The following is a 19,110-nucleotide window of genomic DNA, read 5'->3' on the forward strand; positions in this document are numbered from 1 at the left end:
TGCCCTAACCATTGCCCTAAGTCCCGTCAAAATGCAGGAAATTGCGTTTCAGAGGGTCAAGATTTTTCAAAATTTCCGTGGACCTCCTTTGCGACGCCCCGCACAATCTGCGCTCTAGGCACAATCTGCGCTCTCGGCGACATGGTTAAAATATGTTGGGGCGTCGCCCTCAAAATTTTAAACTGTGTTTTTAATAGAAAAGGCATTAAAGATTCGTCGATGAAGGTTAGACATCCAGGTAATAAGATACAGACGCCCAAAACAGTTACTTCAGCCAAAACAGTTACTTCAGCAAAATCATTTTTGGCGGCATTAAGTATTGCCTAGGAAAATATGTTGGGGGGGGGGGAGCAAGCTGATACTTTGTGTATTTTTGATGATGCAAATTTCATAAAATCGAGCTAGTCTAACGGCAAAATTTACCCCTGAAAATGCGAGAAACGGCGTTTCAGAGAGTCCCGATTTCAAAAATTTGCCAGACCTCCCTGTCCCGCGTCTACGGCACAGAACAATATGTTGCGGGAGCGTCGCTCTCAAAAATCTTTTAAACAAATAGAAATTTTACTATTGTACTTAGCTTAGTTAACAAGCAGAATGTGTCCCCCAAATGCAGGAAATGACGTTTTAGACGGTCAAGACTTCAAAATTTTCTCCGGACCTCACTAGCGATGACTTGCGCCTCGGGCGCTCACAACGACATGGTGAGAATTTGTGTGGGTCGCCCTCAAACATCTTTCTTGACAAACATGGCATAAAGTTTAGCAGTCTTCCAGCAAAATTTGTCCCTAAAAATACAGAAGATGGTAAAGATTTCAAAATTTCCCCAGACTAACCTTGCGACAGCTTGCACCTTCGGTACTCGAAATCGTGAAAATATTTTGGGGGCATCCGCCTCGCTAAAACTATGTGTCTTTCTAACGGAATTGCCATCAAACTTAGCTTTGTCTGGCAGCAAAATTTGCCTGTCAAAACGCGGGAAAAGGCGTTTTAGAGGGTCAAGATTTCAAATTTTCCCGGGGGAGCATGCCCTCGGACCCCCTAGTTTGCGTCAAAGGCGCTACATCTGCTGCAAAATTCTGTCAGGAAAAGATCGTCCCCCCAAACAATATTTCCTGCCGCCTCTGGAGGAGATGCCCCTACTGTGCTTGGTGATAGCAAATTCCACTCCGCGATAGTTCTGGGAAAGTACGAATTTTTTAACTCATCAATTCTAGGTTGGTAACTCTGGTACTTGAAGGCATGACTGTTTCCTGTTCTTTTTGAGCTGGTATTAGATACTCATCAGTCGGTACGTCCACCAGTTTATTGGTCATTTTGTACATCATGAAAAGTCTGGACATTTTCCTTCTGTCTTCAAGTGACATCCACTGCAATTCTGTTTTCATTTCTAGTCTGCAAGAAAAAGTTGCCCCTCAAATGCAGGAAATAGCGTTTCAGAGGGTCAAGATTTCAAAATTTTCCCGGGGAGCATGCCCCCGGATCCCCCTAAGATAGTCGTGCTTTCGGCGCTCAAGATGATAAAAATTCGGTCAGCAATATTGCGCCCTGCGTTAGAAATTTGCTGCCGCCGCCTCTGCTGCCGGTTTAATACCATGAATACTTTTAACTCAGCTTTTGTACCATCTTTGACACAAACGCTCAATCGCTCGGTGATGAGTTCTGTATAACGTGTGGGGAAGCTTTTGAATTTAGCGTAGGGCGTAGAGAGGCTTCATGAATTCAGCGTAATACGTAGCCGGTCATCAGAATTTAGCGTAGAGCGTTGTCGGGACCCCCCCATTGGGGCCCTCAATTATACGTCCATTTCACTACAAAGAAATCTGTTTGGTAGAGTATTCGACCAAGGACTTGATTCGACTAACACTAGCATTTTAAAATCCTACAAGGCTAGCTTCTTCTGTACGATTGACTGTAAAACTTTGTAGAAATGATTATAAACTTTTCTCTACTTCGCTCGTTATTTTCTTCGACCGGTAAGTGCCAAAACGTGCGAATGCCTGATCAGTACTCTGTTTATATTCTAATAGGTCCAACATCGGGTCCACCTGATTTTTTCAGGTCCGTTTTTTCCCGGACCGGTCCAATAAGAAAAAACGGTTTTGTACCGGTGTGACAGCGATTTCGCCCCCCCTGTGATCTCGCCCCCCCGGGGGGCGAGATCACTAGCGTTTTCGCCCCCCTTTAGCGTTTTCGCCCCCCCCCCCCCCAAAGCAGCTGGTTACTACATATTACAGGTGCGCTACCTGGCACTATACTGCACCTGGGGAGTAATGTATATGGTGTGTTACCTGGTACCTATATGGCACCTTATTACCGTACCGTAATATGTCATACCTCGAAAGTCGATACTATATTGTTCGGTGCAAACATAACATTGAAGTGAAAAAGACAATTTTTGCAGCTGAGGTGCTACTGCGAACGTATAAATCAACACCGTCTATGGTACGGAATACGTCAGCTATATGTTTTCAATTTGTCACAGTGTTTTCTTTCTTGTGCTGGAAACATTTCCAAAGCACTAACAAAAACACACGTGAATAATAGTTTCTCATTATAAACACTATCTACGCGCAAGTTGATATAGCTGTTGCTAAATGCTACACAAACACTGGTAAAGTACCAGTCTTAAGAAACACGGGTAAATGCATCAGTTCCTAAATACTAGAAAAAACAGTCATGTTGGAGGTGAAGATATCCCTTGGCCAGGTGCATATACCAAAATGTGCGTTATTCTAATTAATACCTAATATTTGCATAATTAATAAAGACATTACATAGTTCTTTTGTGGTCACTTCATGGTAGAGACTTCATATTGGAGATATATAGGTTGCTTGAGGACAGGTGAATACAATGAAATACATCTTATGTCAAGACTCAGGTATATGCAATAATTGGAATACAAGGGACCCAACCCTCCTTGTCTGAAACAAGTTCAACTATCTTATTACCATGTAATTACGTTAATATTGATACTATGAATGGAGTTATGTATCAAACTCGTGTACTTATATCATTCTGAAACTGCATTTTGTGATTTATACCAATCAACTTCTAAAATGTCATGTAAAGCCGTTTTTTTGGGGGGGGCGAAATCGCTAAAGGGGGGCGAGGTAGGGGGGCGAGATCACTAGCCGGGGAGGGCGAGATCGCTAGTGATTTCGCCCCGGGGGGGGCGAGATCGCTAGTGATTTCGCCCCCGGGGGGGCGAGATCACGGGGGGGCGAGATCGCTGTCACACCGGTACCCACCCCTAGTATCGACAATACAATAGTATCAACATATTGCACAAAAATGCCCCAGAAAAAACAAAGCCACAAATAATGCTAAAAGTAAAACTGGTTTTTATTTCAGGGCTAGCTATATGTACAGTAGAGAGATCTGTCAGCAAACCCCTAGAGAACAGACATTAAAAATGACATAGCGAATGAAAGTAACAGGCCTCATTCTGTATAAGAGGAGTCTTTTAAGTATTCTAAAGACCTTTAATACTCCACTTAACTTTTCATACCAGTGGAGATATGAGCTCATACACAGTTTGTTAAAATGTTGAAGGCGTTACAGGCACTTGTTTTTCTACCCTCGATTGGTATACATATAGAAACAATGTCAGAATTTAGTATGTAATAATACGCAGACGACTTTTTAGACCAAAATGTAAACAAGTCAACCTATAGAACTTACATTATATAGATTATACTAAAGCTAAAACTAGTAGAAGCTAAAAAATACATTGCTTAAATCATCACTTTGGGCAAGGTAAATATGTAACGTTATATATACATGGAATAAAATCATAAACATTGAAATTGTAACCAACATAAGTAAGAAATGCCAGTAAAAGGTACCCAAGTTGTCTCAAAGTACACTGTAGCTAGGCAGGCTACAAATACAGGGGTTCTTCTTGTAAAAATCTCTGCTGCATAGTTTGTCTGACAGTCTATGATAAACAGGCAACTGTTCTTGCCATTAATACAAGCACCTTCCCCAGTAACTTGTCAAAAGGCCAGGCTTCATTAACAGCGATGGCAAATATATATGAAGAAACAGACAAACCTAAGATTATGTCTGGGACTCAGTCGTAGTCGCAGTCATCATCTGAGCTTGTATCATAATATCTTAACAAATCCTGCAGTTCCTGCTCCTCCACTTTTTCTAGCTGGTCCCTGCAGTACCATCCAACATGACTTTTCTTAGCTGCAAGGAATCTGTGGCCAAACAAGGCAAAGGGAAGGGTCCGTCTCTTGTGTCCGTTTACATGGTAGTAAGTTATGTCCTTCCCTGCAAGCAGTTCATAGTTTTTTCTTGATATGGTGTTGATGATACTCTTCTGCCCTTTGACATAGTGCTTGCGTCTCCTGCATACCCCGTGAACTAAGTGAAGCTCCTCTTTGACATCTTCTGTATTCCGCTTCTCCTCTTCAATAGATGGGGTTTCCTTGTCAACATCATAGGTGTAGACATCTGCAAAGACATACCTTTCAACAAAGAAATGAACCTTGTTATCAACAGTTGTTGCTCTGATATCCGCATCTAAGTTCCTGGCTGAAGCATGCCTGCTGGCATAAGTCCAACGTTGAGTTTTAACATCTAAGGCATGGACACAGAACCTTCTCTTCTTTTTAAGTCCCTGAATGAGCATAACCTTACCCCCACATGCTATCACCTTCAGGTTAGGTGACGGGATGATAGCAGGCACTTTGGGTGGCTGTATCCATGCTTCTGCTTCAATATCGAAACACTCTATACTGAACATGTTAAACAACGTCGCCGCAGTGTCGCCTCCAACCAGGTAGAGCTTTCCTTCAACAATGGCAGACTGGTGCCCTGCCCTGTCGCGAGGTATGTCGGGTAACCTCTTCCAAGTGTCCGTAGCAAAGTCGTACCGAAAGGCTTGTTTGGATGGAATGTTGCTGCCGCCAGGGTCTGGGTGAAGGAAAGACAGGGCGCGCCCTCCTGTCACGTACAAGTATCGTCCTGCACTTGCGACACTCATGCATCCAACGATGGGTGTCGGAAGGTCAGTGACATGGTAGCATTGATCACGATCTATATCCATACAAATAATGCTTTGGAGAGGCGTCGGTGTTGTGGGATTTTCACTGTAAAGCGCTTGAGTGACTGCCTTCCAACCACCTACAATTATTGCCAGTTCGTCTGAAATCCCACAACTGGGTTTTCTTCCATCTTCCTCTCTTCCTGTGTCCGCCATCAGCTTAGGTGAGCCACTGAAATGTCCCTCCTTTGCATCTGTGATTTTGGCAAGACATCCAGGTGACTTTGGTATCGCAGGGTGGACCTCAAGCTTCTCAAGCACACTGACCCTTACACGAGATAAGCAAATCACTGGCAGAATTCTGGATACCTCAGTCTTGCGGCTTTCTGGTTCATGGTCGAGCCATCGTATCATGGAAAGGACAACGTCGTCTTCATTCTCAACTCGCAGCTCCTTGTCTTCGAGTAGATCCAACAGCTGCTGTGTTGAAAGGCTCAGAAACTCCTCACATCGTCCAACCTCTGAGAACTGAGACACCGCCTTGCTTCTTGCTGTCGTTTTCAAACTACACAAGCCATACATATCGGCAAGGCACATGACACCCACACAGTTGGATGGGCAAAGGTTCTTTACAATGAACTTTTGGCAGCACTCTAGGACATCCTCAGCTTGCAGCATGTGTGCTGCCTGCAGAATGTCTTGGACGTCGTCTTCACCAATCAAGATTTCTCCCGTGTACACGAAGTCGAGAATCTTGGAAAAGCTGCCAGAATCAATATCATGTAGTGTTATAACCTTCGCCTTGCTTTCCGCAAGGTTTGAGGAAAACATGGTTTGAAAGTACGGCGTGACCGCCAACACGGCCCGGTGACAAGGGAACTCCCTGCCTTCTATCTCCACCACCACGTCCACAAACTCACCATTCTTCTGCTGTCTGGTGAGTTCAGCACGTAGCTCGTAACTTCTGTCTTTTTTTCCAAAGGTACAGGAGCCATCCTCGTGGTACTGTGCAGAATGTTTGCCACAAACTTCACGATCACAGGTGTCACAATAGTTAGACATCTTTTGCTCACAGTAGTCACAAGAGTTAGACATCTTTTAAGTTGCTGTTGTGTCAGGGTCTATACAGCGATCTTTCTTTGTGCAAACAGCAGCTCTGAACTTATGTCTGATTTCTGAGTAGGCCTGAAAGCTGTAATGTTACTATAAATATAATACTAGCACAGTACAGTGACAGTCAGTATGGGAGACACTATCATCACAGCTTGCTACAGTGTGTTTCTTATTCTTCTGTGTATCACCAGATGCTGGATTTGTGTGGAGCATTGAGCATCCAACTGCTCCCTCAACTGCATGGATGGGGAGGCCACCAGGCAGTCAGACTGTAACAGAAAGAGAGAAAAGAAGAGAAGTTAAAATGGGTGTGGAACTTGTTTATCAATATCAGTGATAATCACTATTATCAATATACATTTTATTATATGTATGCTTTCCAGATCAGTCTATGGTCCTATGCTGTGGTCTCATCATCATGTAGGTACTCTGTGTCTGACTATATCATGTATATGGTGAAGGATCATCTTTGGTCAAGAAGGTACATGTATGCCAGCCCACTCAACCCTATGTAGTTCAGTAATTTGAAGGGTAAACTAAACACCCCAGGCTAGTGCGACTGACCTCTTTATCTACACTATAGACGTAACAATGATGTGAAAACTACAAGAATTTCTTCTCTTCTTCTTCTTCATATCAGTGCCCTCAATCATAGAGAAGATACTGATTATTATGTCACTTTTGGGTGAACGCTGATCCCGGTGTGGGCTGTCTCTGAGTATAATCCATGTGCAATAGATCTAATACATAAAACATTTTACAAAAAGTGTGGCAATTAAAATTATTGCCATGGCGACGGTTTTATTGTTTATAAATATTAAGGATTGTTGTTATTAATGGGTTTTAATAGTCGTATTTCATTCGCCTGGCGATTAATGTTTAGAGAGCATTGCTGTCAAAAGGGGTTCTCTTGTGAGTGAAGGGTGAACTAATAATGTAAATGCTTCTCATCAATTTTACAAATCAGACCCTCATTTACATAAATCATATCAGTTGATCATCTTCTCTAGCTAAATAACAATATGCTAAAAATATCAAAGTCTTAGCAAAGAAAGTTTTGTAGTGTTTTCTAATAATTTATGTAAATGAGGCCCTAATTTACTTGATGTATGTCCGATAACATTCAAATATTGTATTTGCCAAATGTTGCAAGAATGAAATTATCATCATTAACCACTTTGATATCATAACAATTTCTCAATGATTATGCAAATTAGATAACAATTTGTATTATTTTATGTCTATCTATATTTCTCTATTTTTTATTTAACGTTCTTGGCGAAGGTAGCTATCACATCGCTATCTCACAACCCCACGTTATGCATCATTTAAGCTCAAACAATGCTTGTTTCACACATTGGTTTGCATTTTTGAAACAAAGATATCAAGGGTGAAGAAGGCCACCAAACTTTCCAAACTCCTGGACACAAAACACGAACGAACCCGGAAGTGATTTCCACGACTCGCGGGTCATTTTCCGAGGAACATATTTCAACAATCTTTTATCCCCTGTTTCCAATGTTTACATTTCCATGACCACCATACTACATAATAAAATCCTGGTACGTCTGAAGTCCTAAGGCTGTTCTCAATTTTGCAAGGCGATCAGTCAAAAATCGCCATGCGCGAATACGGAAAACACTGCTGTGCACACGTATATCGGTATGTGCCCTGCGACTGGAAAGCTTACCCGTGGAGGTAATGGTTCAGTCCGGCATGATGCAACTACGCACGCGCGGACTTTGGCATTCCTGACATTCCTGTACAGTTTTTGGAATTCTTTTCAAACGGTCGCACACTATACTATTAGGCTCGCCCATCAGGCATCGCCAAAAAGTACACATAACCTACTCAGTCAGTCAGTCATACCATAGTCATACGGTGTACAACCTACTAATAACTAGGATTTGTATCACATGATAGGGACCTAGTAGCTTCAACTGATTATTGGCAATTTTCGTCTTTGGAAATGCAAATTTGATGGCAGAAGAAGATTAATATAACTTTTGATAGTTTGAAGTTTTGATTCTTGAGCTTATGGCACTTTTTTATATCCACCACTTTCCCATAGGATTATATGAATGACCAATGGTATAAACTGGAACCGCAAAGCCCTGTATGTGTACATGTGTCCCTGCGCTTTTCCCATAAAGTTATGATAAACGCTTCTAAAATGTACTTGTACGTGTACCTCCAAATGTCTCACAAATAAACAAGACACCCCCCCCGTGTGACACTCAGATCCAATATGGCGGTAGCCGTGGACGCCAACGAAAACAAAACAGGTTTTGTCACCACAAAGCTGTAATCATAAGAACAGTAATAAGTTTACTTGTACATGCGCCACGCGACAGGCTGAGGATGCAGGGGCCTGCAGCAGACGCTCACGGCCGGCCTAACGTACAAAGCATGTGCCCCCCTCCCCATAAATTATATAACACTACAAAATACACTTAAGTTATATCTCTTCATACGGAGCTCAGTAAACCCAGCCGTCCCCACAGCTCTGTACCTCATGTATCCCGTGTTAGTTGTGATAACGCCTCCCGGCGTCACCAGGTGTTTGGGCGCGTCAGGAACCGCCGGCTTCTTCCGACTCTCCGCCAACGTGATGTGCTACGCGCCAGCTTTTCAAAGTGGAGTAGTCCATTGCAACTTTGGGTAAATCTTGTCTCCAAGAAGGTTTTATTTTTCGTCATCGAAATTCAGGTTTGAAAAATACAACTGTAACTGTTACATGGATATGAGTGCTGTAGCTAAACATTCAGTCAGTATATCAGATTTACTTGATATATAGCGGTGATTTCATACAACAATTGAGCAAATTGTAGGCTGCAACAACAGGTCCAATCAGTAGATGTCGCTTTTGCACGGTTGACTGTGGTCGTATCCATTTTTCACTTTTTATGGGTAAAATGAAATTTGAAATGGAAACGTTAGAACAGAATAAACTGATTAATAGATTCTTGGATAAACGAAGGCAGAATATACACTACTCTTAATCAAATATTAATTCAATGTATAACATTTAACTTTAATTATCCTGATTATTCGCCATCACACTATTGGTAATTACCCCAAAATATAATGGACTGGCCCAGTTTGAAAAGCTGGCGCGCAGCACATCAGGTTGGCGGAGAGTCGGAGGTTCCTGACGCGCCAAAACACCTGGTGACGCCGGGAGACGTCATCACAACGGACACGGGATACATGAGGTACCGAAATATGGGAGCGGGTGGGTTTATAGGACGTCGTGTTTAGAGATAAAGAGAGTTTTTATAGCGCTATGTGGGGAGGGGGGCACATGCTTTGCCTTGTGCATCCTCAGATTGCCTAGTGTCCGAAACTCGTTGCAGGTAACGTTACGAAACAAATTATATACGAGTAAACAAAATGTAAAATTATACTTTGTTGAATCTGAAATTGGGAAAGTGAGTATAATACATGGTACAAAAATTAGCGATTGCAATGAAGAAATTTTATTGTCTACAGAGAGATCCATGTTAGCATTAAAGGAATTATTCTTCAGATAACACTCGTAGTTCAAGATCAACGCAAAGTGCTGTGACTTTTGTACTTTAACCTTTCAAGTTACCTGAATACATGCGATCTATGTGGACAACCTTCTTGGTCAAAGATGATGTAGCACCTTGTTGCTAACATGGATCTCTCTAACTAAATGAGAATACAACCTCAGAACTATTTGAAAGATTGATTTAAAAAGCATACAGGATACTATCCTGTATGCTTTTTAAATGATACTGCACAACTTGTCAAGTGATAAGTAATATTGCACAAGTTCCACATAGACTTTAACTTCTTCTCCCTCATTCTGTGTTACAGAACTTTGACTCTTCGACTGTCTGGCGTCCCAACACTCCAGTCCCCATCTCAATACTCTACACAAAAACGGAAAAAAAAACCACCAGTACATAGACCAAATCAAGGAGGTTATTATTATACTCTATATAACCTCTTTCACCAAATTTGATGATGGTGTCTCCTGTACCGGCTGTAATGTTATAGTACCATCACAACTTTCAGGACAACTCATAAATCAGACGTACGTGTAGAGCTGCTGTTTGCACATTGGAAGAAAGTTATTTTATATAGATCCTTAGAAGATGCCAAACTATAATAACCGCTGTGATTCCAAACAGTACCATGAGGATGGCTCCTGTACCTTTGAAAATAAAAACAAAAGTCATGATCTACGTACTGAACTCACCAGACAGCGGAAGAATGGTGAATTTGTTGATGTGGTGGTGGAGGTAGAAGGCAGGCAGTTCCCTTGTCACCGGGCCGTGTTGGCGGTCACGCCGTACTTTCAAACTATGTTTTCCTCCAACCTTGCGGAAAGCAAGGCCAAGGTTATAACACTACACGATATTGATTCTGGCAGCTTTTCCAAGATTCTCGACTTCGTGTACACGGGAGAAATCTTGATCGGTAAAGACGATGTCCAAGACATCCTGCAGGCAGCACACATGCTGCAAGTTGAGGGAGTCCTAGAGTGCTGCCAAAGGTTCATTGAAAACAACCTTTGCGCATCCAACTGTGTGGGTGTCATGCACCTTGCCGACGTGTATGGCTTGTGTGATTTGAAAAAGACAGCAAGACGCAAGGCGATGTTTCAAATCTCAGAGGTTGGACGATGTGAGGAGTTTCTGAGCCTTTCAACGCAGCAGCTGTTGGATCTACTTGGAGACAAGGAGCTGGGAGTTGAGAAAGAAGATGATGTTGTCCTTTCTGTGATGCGATGGCTCGACCACGAGCTAGAAAGCCGCAAGACTGAGATATCCAGAATTCTTCCAGTGCTTTGCTTATCACGTGTAAGGGTCAGTATGCTAGAGAAGCTTGAGGCCCACCCAGCGATACAGGAGTCACCAGAATGTCTTGCCAAAGTCACTGCTACAAAGGAGGGACATTTCAGTGGCTCACCCCAGCTGATGGCAGACACAGGAAGAGAGGAGGCCGGAAGAAAACCTAGCTGTTGGATTTCAGACGATTTGGCAATCATTATCGGTGGTTGGAAGGCAGTCACTAAAGAGCGTTACAGCCAAAATCCTACACCACCGGTGCCTCTCCAAAGCATAATTTGCATGGATATAGATCGTGATCAATGCTACCATGTCACTGACATTCCGACACCCATCGTTGGGTGCATCAGTGTCACAAGTGCAGGACGATACTTGTACATGACGGGAGGGCGCGCCTCATCTTCCCTTCACCCAGACCCTGGTGGCAGCAACATTCCATCCAAACAAGCCTTTCGGTACGACTTTGCTACGGACACTTGGAAGAGGTTACCTGACATGCCTCGCGGTAGGGCGGGACACCAGTCGGCCGTTGTTGATGGAAAACTGTACCTGGTTGGAGGCAACACTGCAGCGACATTGTTCAACATGTTCAGTATGGAGTGTTTTGATATTGAAGCAGAAGCTTGGATACAGCCACCTAAAGTGCCTGCTATCATCCCATCACCTAACCTGAAGGTGATAGCATGCGGGGGTAAGCTTGTGCTCATTCAGGGAATTAAAAAGAAGAGTAGGTTCTGTGTCCATGCCTTAGATGTTAAAACTCAACGTTGGACTTACGCCAGCAGGTATGTTGAAGCTGAGGACTTTGATGCTGATTTCAGGGCAACTGCTGTTGGCAACAAGGTTCATTTCTGTGTTGATATGCGTATGTATTCAGATGTCTACAACTATGATGTTGACAAGGAAACCCCGTCTATTGAAGAGAAGCAAAACACACAAGATGTCAAAAAGGAGCTTCACATAGTGCACGCAGTATGCGATAGACGCAAGCGCTATGTCAAAGGACAGAAGGGTATTATCAACACCATATCAAGAAAAACCTATAAACTGCTTGTAGGTCAGTTTAGAAGTTTCTACAATTATGGGAGCGGACACACCGAACTGATCCTTCCCTTTGCTCTGTTTGGCCACGGATTCCTGGCAACCAAGAAAAGTCGTGTTGGGTGGTTCTGCCGGGACCAGCTTGCAACAGTGGAGAAGGAGAAGGAACTGCATGACTTGCTTATGTATTATTATCCAAGCTCAGACGATGACTACTAAAGGGCTTGATTTCCCCGTTTCTTCCAAGTAACAGACTGGGGAAGCTACTTGTATCCATGGCTTAAACCATGCCTCTTTATCATGGTTAAGTGACAAATGATGCAGCAGAGATTGGTAGAAGACGAATCCTTGTATTCCTAGCCTACTTAGCTGCACTGATACAGATTAGATATGTTTAGCTGGAAATTGTTACTTACATTCGTGATTGAAGTTTCAATGTTTATAACTTCCTTTCATCATTCCATGTACTAGTATATATACATGTTTATATTGTCCAAAGGCCACACCAATTTAATTTCTTGGTTCACGGATTTTTTCATAAAAAATATGGAGCGAGAGGGCGAAATAAAAATAAAAATTGTAAAATGGTTGGGGTAAAGGTAACGGCTAATCCAAAACATAAAGAAAAAAGTTTTCAGCTTGAAAAAAGTACAAAAACACTATTATTGTATGGTAACAGCACCTGTACCCACACTTTAAGGAGCTTATAATATGAAGGCCAATTTGCTACACCAGAAAGTTGGTGAATGGTTTCATTAATGGTGAAAATTTGCTGAGTGGTAATTTTTATTTCTTTTTCCAAAAAATAGGAGCGAGCGAATCTGTGAACCAAGGAATTAAATTGGTGTGGCCAAAGGGATGATTTCAGCAATGTATTTTTTAGCTTCTACTACTTTTAGCTTTAGTATAATCTATATGATATTAGTTCTATAGGTTGACTTGTTTACATTTGGTCTAAAAATGTGTATTTTACATATTATTACATGCTAAAACTCGACATATTGTTACTATACCATCCGAGGGTAGAAAAACTAGTGCCTGTAACGCCTGCGACCTTCCACATTATTACAGACTGTTTGAGCTCATACCTCCACTGGTATGAAAGTTTTAAAGTTGTAGTGTCTTAAACATACTTAAAAGTCTCCTCTTATAGACGACGAGGCCTGTTACTTACATTCGCCATGTCATTTCTAATGTCTGATGACTGTTCTCAGGGGGTTTGCTGACAGAGCTCTACTGTAGCTAACCCTGAAATATACTAAGATTAAACCAGTTTTATCATTATTTTTGGCTTTGTGTTGTCTTCTGGGTTATGTTTATGCAATATAAATGGATACAGATGATCTAGGATGGCACCCAGGCTACCAACACCATACTACAGTCTAACTGCTAGAAGTGCCCCTTCACCAATGAAAAGTAGACGCTACTGCAGTCAGCTACCGCAGGGGCGACATCTACTGATTTAGTTTGTAATTGCAGTGTACTACTGCGTTGTAGTTAACGTGCCAGTTCTTGTAAATGAAATAAGTAGATGTTGCCTTTGCATAGTTCACTGCATTGAGTCATTGGTGAAGCGCATTTCTAGCAGTTGACTGTAGTATGGTGTTGAGTATGGTGTTGGAAGCCGGGTTGCCATCCTAGATCATTCCTAGTCCTACCATACTCTCCAAGCAGAGGTTGGTGGGGAAAATAGTGACCTTTTCCTTATATGCCGTCTTTTTCGGTCAGCCATCTCATCAACAAAAAAAAGTGACGTCATGTAACTTATAAGGAAACAGTCACGGTTTTGTTTGAATGTTAAAATGTGACATGTAGTTCTTCGTGTACTTTTGAATTAGCTTTGGTTAACATGTCTTTGCAAGTTTTTACAACTTTTAAGTGGAATCAACTTTCAATATTGTACATTCTCTAAATATGGCAACTTTCCTTTAACATATCAAATTTTATTCAAACAAAAACAAAAAGGATTCACAAGGCAAACCATGGTTCTTTACATTTGACAGATCATGATAATTCTGCATTTATTGTTTCTGTATCAGTTAATGATATTATTACTAGCAGGCACAACTCACAATCAACACTTTACATTTTAAAAACATCGAACTACACGTTATCATTTAGCAGTAAACAACACACTCAATTTCTGGGCATTTGATATCCTTTTCAGGTACTGTACTCTTCTCACGAAAACACTGATCATGAACACAAACACATACAATTCAACCTAGGTGTAACGTTGTACGACTGTTCACATATGAGCAGCTAGTCATGTAGGAATAATACTATACAAAATGGGGATACAAGTGATAGCTCTTCCCAAAGAAACTGTCTCATGTTCCTAGCTAGTGCTCTAGTTTGTAAAGATCCCGGCAGTACCACCCGATGCTACTCTTACTTGTTGCCAGAAAACCATAACCAATCAATTGAAAAGTTAGATCCCATGTACGTGTTATGTCTGTCTCCCTTGTACTTCTGATGCTGTCTTCATCAAACTTGTAGCAGATTATGGCATCGGCAGGGTTTTCTTGGTGGATGGTGTTTTGCTCTTGGTACTGTGTACCCCAAAAGCTCACTGACAATTCTATGTCCTCAAGCTCAGAACAGTCATATAGAGTTCGCTGTTCCACGTGATAGAGGAACATGCTTGGACTGTATGAATCGCGAGGATTAAGGAGAATATACACATTGCCATGTGCAACTGTCACCAACTTACAAACGCTTTGCAACCGACAGCAGAAGTACAGCACAGGAATATCGGAGTATGACCAATGTGCAGTTCTCACGTCAAATACATGAACACGGAGCTTTGTTTCCTCTAACCAACTACACGCATTCTCTGTGTCATCAAAAAGCTCAACGAGTACAATCTTACCGTTGCAAGCTGTTACAGTTAAGTCTAAAGAGGCTATTTCTGGCAACGTGGGTGGCACGATCCAAGCTTGTTCTTCAAGATCGTAACAATCCATGCTGAACGTAGACGTGTCGTCAGTGTCGCCTCCAACCAGGAACAGTTTCCCATCAGCGACAACTGACTGGTGTCCTGCCCTACCTTGAGGCATGTCAGGTAACTTTGTCCAAGCGTTTGTGACGAAGTCATACCGAAATGCCTGCCTCAATGGTACACTGTCAGGGTCATGCACATACAAAGGATAGGCACGTCCACCTGTCACATACAGGCATCGCTCTGCACTTGTGACACTCATGTAGCCGGAAACGGGCGTCGGCAGGTTAGATACGTGGTAGTATTGCTCACTGTCCGGATCAAAGCACATCACGCTTTGCAAGGGTGTCGTCAGTGTGGCATAGTCATCATCACACATACTTTCCTCTCTTATCATCCAACCACCAACAAGAAATGCCAGGTCGTCTGAGGTACCAAGTCTTTGTCTAACTTTGGGCTCATCTAACTCTGCTCCTGCACTTACTTGCCACAAAGTGGCGCCAGCGAGATGTTTCTCCTTGGCTGCTGTGACTATTGCCAGACATTCAGGAGAATCTTGTATCACAGGATGCAACTCTAGCTTCTTTAGCGTACTGACTCTCACGGACATCAGGCGGATCTCTTGAAATATGGCCACTGTCCTGCGGTTTTCAGGATCATGATCGAGCCATCGGATCACTGCATTAACAATGTTTTCTTCATCCGTAACATGCAGTTTTTTGTCTGTGAGTAGATCCAAGAGCTCCTGTCCCGAAAGAGTCAGAAATTCTTCACCTTGCGATATCTCATAGAAGTTAGACAATGTGTCTTTCCTGGCTTCTTTACTCAAGTCAGAAAACCCATACAGGTCAGAGAGCCGCATGGCACTCAGGCAGTTTGACAGATTATACCTCTCTTCGATGAATGTTTGGCAATACTCCGTGATCTTGTCAACTTGCAGCATGTGAGCTGCCTGCAGAATGTCATGAATGTCGTCTTGAGTGATGCAGATTTCCCCGGTATACAGAAAGTCCAGGATCTTGGAGAAGCCATCAGAGTCAATCCCATGCAGTTGCACGATCTTTGACGTTCTTTCGGTGAAGCTAGAGGAAAACATGACTTTAAAGTACGGCATAGACACCAACACAGCCCGATGACAAGGGAATTCCACATCCTGGACCTTTACCACGAAATCAAGAAAATCTCCACAATGGCGCTGGCTGTTAAGCTCGGCAAGGACCTTATCACATTGGCTGACATCTTTGTAGCGAGAGCAGTCATCCTCGTGGAATGTTCTGTCCTCCATTCTTACATAGCAGCCATGGTCACTGTCACAGTCCAATGATTCTGTTTCAGCCATCGTAGTCGTAGTAGCCAGTCTTGTTCACAGCTGTATACAGAGGAAGTTGTAATCAATCATAATGAAAATCATATTTAAGGCCACAATATGTCTACAGTCATGGTTCTTCTTTTAAGCAATCCTACTGCGGACAGGAAACGAATTAGCTTATAATAACCCTGCGACACCATGTCGGCATGTAACAGTTGGACAAAATTATGGTGTGTTAGAAATTATTATGATGGCTGTGTCGTGGGGACTCGTATCTCGACTCAATAACATATAACGTTAGGAGTAAAACTGGCAAAAGGCTGATTAAACTTAAAGCAGGCCACACTATTTCGCAGATATGCTCTACTTATTATTGTCATTACACTGTGTTTTAGTGTTTATCCCTGTGCCTATAAAGTTATATCCTACATCCTACAAATTATGTACAATGTAGTTTGTATATCCTTGCATAATAATGCTATGCTTTACGTAAACATTTCATGTCTCCGTAATAAGCGCATGTGTTGAAAACGGTATGCCTAAACACCGCAAACGAGTGCAAACCAGCGCAAACCAGCGCAAACGGGTCTATTATGCAGTATTCATGGGACAACGGCCTTGTTTGACGCTCTAAATACACTATAAGCACATTGTCTATGCGATATTTAATAAAAAACACGGCAAATTATAAGTATTTACCCCCTTTTTTTAATAGTTATTCCGCTTGTTTCAAGTTCGAAGGGATTTCTGGCCGCCATCTTGGATCTTCCGTGTTAGGGGTCTGGATGGGAAAATTGCACTTTGGCACTATCTTTTGAGTCAAAAGTGAATGAGATTATCTTCAAAATTAGGGAGATGAAGAGCGATAGCTCTGATGACGTAGCCGCGGTTTTTGACATTTTTTAGCTAGGGTTATGGGTTGCGAGACCGAGCGCGAAGCGCGAGTGTCGAGTCAACCCTAACCCTAGCTAAAAAATGTCAAAAATCCGCGGCGGCATGCCCGGCTCCAGCCCCCCGTGAAAGCGAGTGTTAGCCGTACGCGTATACGAGTGATGGGCATTGGAATCATGCCACCGTGGATTTTTGACATGTTTTAGCTGTCAAAAGCGCCTGCGCCAAGCCATGAAGGTATTTTCTAGGTAAATAAGGTACCGATAATTTCCCCATCTGGACCCCTTACACGGATGATCCAAGATGGCGGCCAGAAATCCTTTCGAACTTGAAACAAGCGGAATAGCTAAAAAAAAACTGGTAAAAACTTATAATTTGCCGTGTTTTTTAATCTCTCATTGCACAGACAGTGTATTTAGAGCGTTAAACAAGGCCATTGTCCAATGAATACTGCATAATAGACCCGTTTGCGCTGGTTTGTGCTGGTTTGCGCTGGTTTGCGGTATTTAGTCAGACCCTGTTGAAAATGCCCCCCTCCCCATAACGCTAATAAACGCTCTAAGTTATATCTCTAAACACGGCGCTCAGTAAACCCAGCCGTTCCCACAGTTCTGTACCTGATGTACCCCGTGTCCGTTGTGATGACGTCTCCCGGCGTCACCAGGTGTTTGGGCGCGTCAGGAACCGCCGGCTTCTTCCGACTCTCCGCTAAAGTTCGTGATATGCACCGCCAAAGTTTCAAACTGGACTCGTCCATTACAACTTGGGTTAAACATTCTGACGTATAATCATAATAGCAACAATAGTTTGACATCATAAATTGAACCAAAATATTGAAAATAAACAAATTTTAATGTGATTTTAACTTTTATTTATCAAGAAAATATCATTTGACTCTGTACCTAGCAGATGAACTTTCACTTCACCCATGAAATTTGTGAATGGACAATACCGCAGTCAACTGCAAGAGCGACATCTACTGATCAGATCTGATATTGCAGCCTACAACTTGCGATCTATGGTGTTTATGTTTGTAGGCTGGGTGCAATTGTAGATCACCCTAGTATGATATTGTTAAGAAGAATTCTTTATTTCTTTCAAACTGACATCTGTGGACAAACTGGTAATTCTGGTCTTGATTCTTCTGTTGTCTCAGAACAATGATCAATGAGTATTCTTTTATTTAACCTCCTTGTTCTGACACAAGGGACATATTAGAATCATATTAGAAAATAGCTTAATTCTGTCTTAGTCGTTCATCATACTGATACATCCCTTTCCGTTTTTGTAACTTAACTGTCAAATGTGACGTATAGTTCTTCATGTACATTTGAAATAAGACATCTCTTAGCAAGGTTTTGCCACTTTAATTCAGTGGAATCAACTGTCCATATTGTACATTGTTTGAAAAGGCACTGCAAAGTCGATTGATGATAATTTTCCTTTATAGAATTTCACTCAAGTATACAAAAATAGTATTCACAAGGGAACACATCATCCTTTACATTGGACAGATCACAATTACCAGCTACAGTTTAATAATATAATACTGAATGATCTATTACTAGCATGCACAACTCGCAATCAACAGTTTACTTTTTTAAAACAATTAACTACACGTTATCATTTTAGCAGTAAACAAAACAAAACAAAACACAACATTTCTGGGCATTTTATATCCTTATCCTTTAGCTTACATATTTTACAAGGTACTGTAATCCTATCACAGAAACACTGAGCACTAAGACAAACAACTATGGAGATATAATCAAATATAAATAATGAAACAAACAAACAAACAAACTCAAGCCAGGTCGACCCCACTGGTCACCCAACAAGGCCATGTGTAAAAAATGAGCAGCTCGGGCCATGTAGGAATAATTCTGTACTATTGGAATACACGTGACAGATCTGCCCAAAGACACGGCCTCATCTTCCTCGTCGTGCTCCAGTTTGTCAAGATCCCTGCAGTACCACCCGATGCTGCTCTTCTTGGTTACC

The 19,110-nt window shown here is 42.1% G+C and overlaps 3 protein-coding genes across 6 annotated transcripts; 1 reads left to right on the top strand and 2 right to left on the bottom strand.

The window, feature by feature from the left end:
• Nucleotides 1-3,321: 3,321 nt before the first annotated feature.
• Nucleotides 3,322-9,103, bottom strand: LOC118422063 (kelch-like protein 2). Of its 2 annotated transcripts, XR_004831872.1 has the most exons (3): nt 8,620-9,103; nt 3,958-6,376; nt 3,322-3,714 (listed from the first exon to the last, which is right to left on the bottom strand). XR_004831872.1 is itself a non-coding variant. In XM_035829572.1 (2 exons), the coding sequence occupies exon 2, from the start codon at nt 6,087-6,089 to the stop codon at nt 4,074-4,076; it is 2,016 nt and encodes a 671-aa protein (XP_035685465.1). In that variant the 5' UTR covers nt 6,090-6,376; nt 8,620-9,103; the 3' UTR covers nt 3,322-4,073. The 2 variants fall into 2 exon arrangements, 1 of the variants encoding a protein (XP_035685465.1); XM_035829572.1 differs by having other exon boundaries at nt 3,322-6,376.
• Nucleotides 9,104-9,171: 68 nt separating this feature from the next.
• LOC118422066 (kelch-like protein 30) lies at nt 9,172-12,465 on the top strand. Of its 3 annotated transcripts, none has more exons than XM_035829576.1 (2): nt 9,172-9,322; nt 9,951-12,465. In XM_035829576.1, the coding sequence occupies exon 2, from the start codon at nt 10,232-10,234 to the stop codon at nt 12,185-12,187; it is 1,956 nt and encodes a 651-aa protein (XP_035685469.1). In that variant the 5' UTR covers nt 9,172-9,322; nt 9,951-10,231; the 3' UTR covers nt 12,188-12,465. The 3 variants fall into 3 exon arrangements, with proteins under 3 accessions (XP_035685469.1, XP_035685470.1, XP_035685471.1); XM_035829577.1 differs by having other exon boundaries at nt 9,209-9,463; XM_035829578.1 differs by having other exon boundaries at nt 9,209-9,342.
• A 1,684-nt stretch (nt 12,466-14,149) lies between these two features.
• LOC118421871 (kelch-like protein 24) lies at nt 14,150-17,854 on the bottom strand. The gene is made up of 3 exons (XM_035829375.1): nt 17,727-17,854; nt 14,841-16,278; nt 14,150-14,160 (listed from the first exon to the last, which is right to left on the bottom strand). Exons 2-3 carry the CDS (start codon nt 16,246-16,248, stop codon nt 14,150-14,152), a joined length of 1,419 nt encoding a protein of 472 aa, XP_035685268.1. The 5' UTR covers nt 16,249-16,278; nt 17,727-17,854.
• Nucleotides 17,855-19,110: the final 1,256 nt, after the last annotated feature.

This window comes from Branchiostoma floridae, chromosome 8, assembly GCF_000003815.2.
Source record: "Branchiostoma floridae strain S238N-H82 chromosome 8, Bfl_VNyyK, whole genome shotgun sequence".
Lineage (NCBI taxonomy): Eukaryota > Metazoa > Chordata > Leptocardii > Amphioxiformes > Branchiostomatidae > Branchiostoma > Branchiostoma floridae.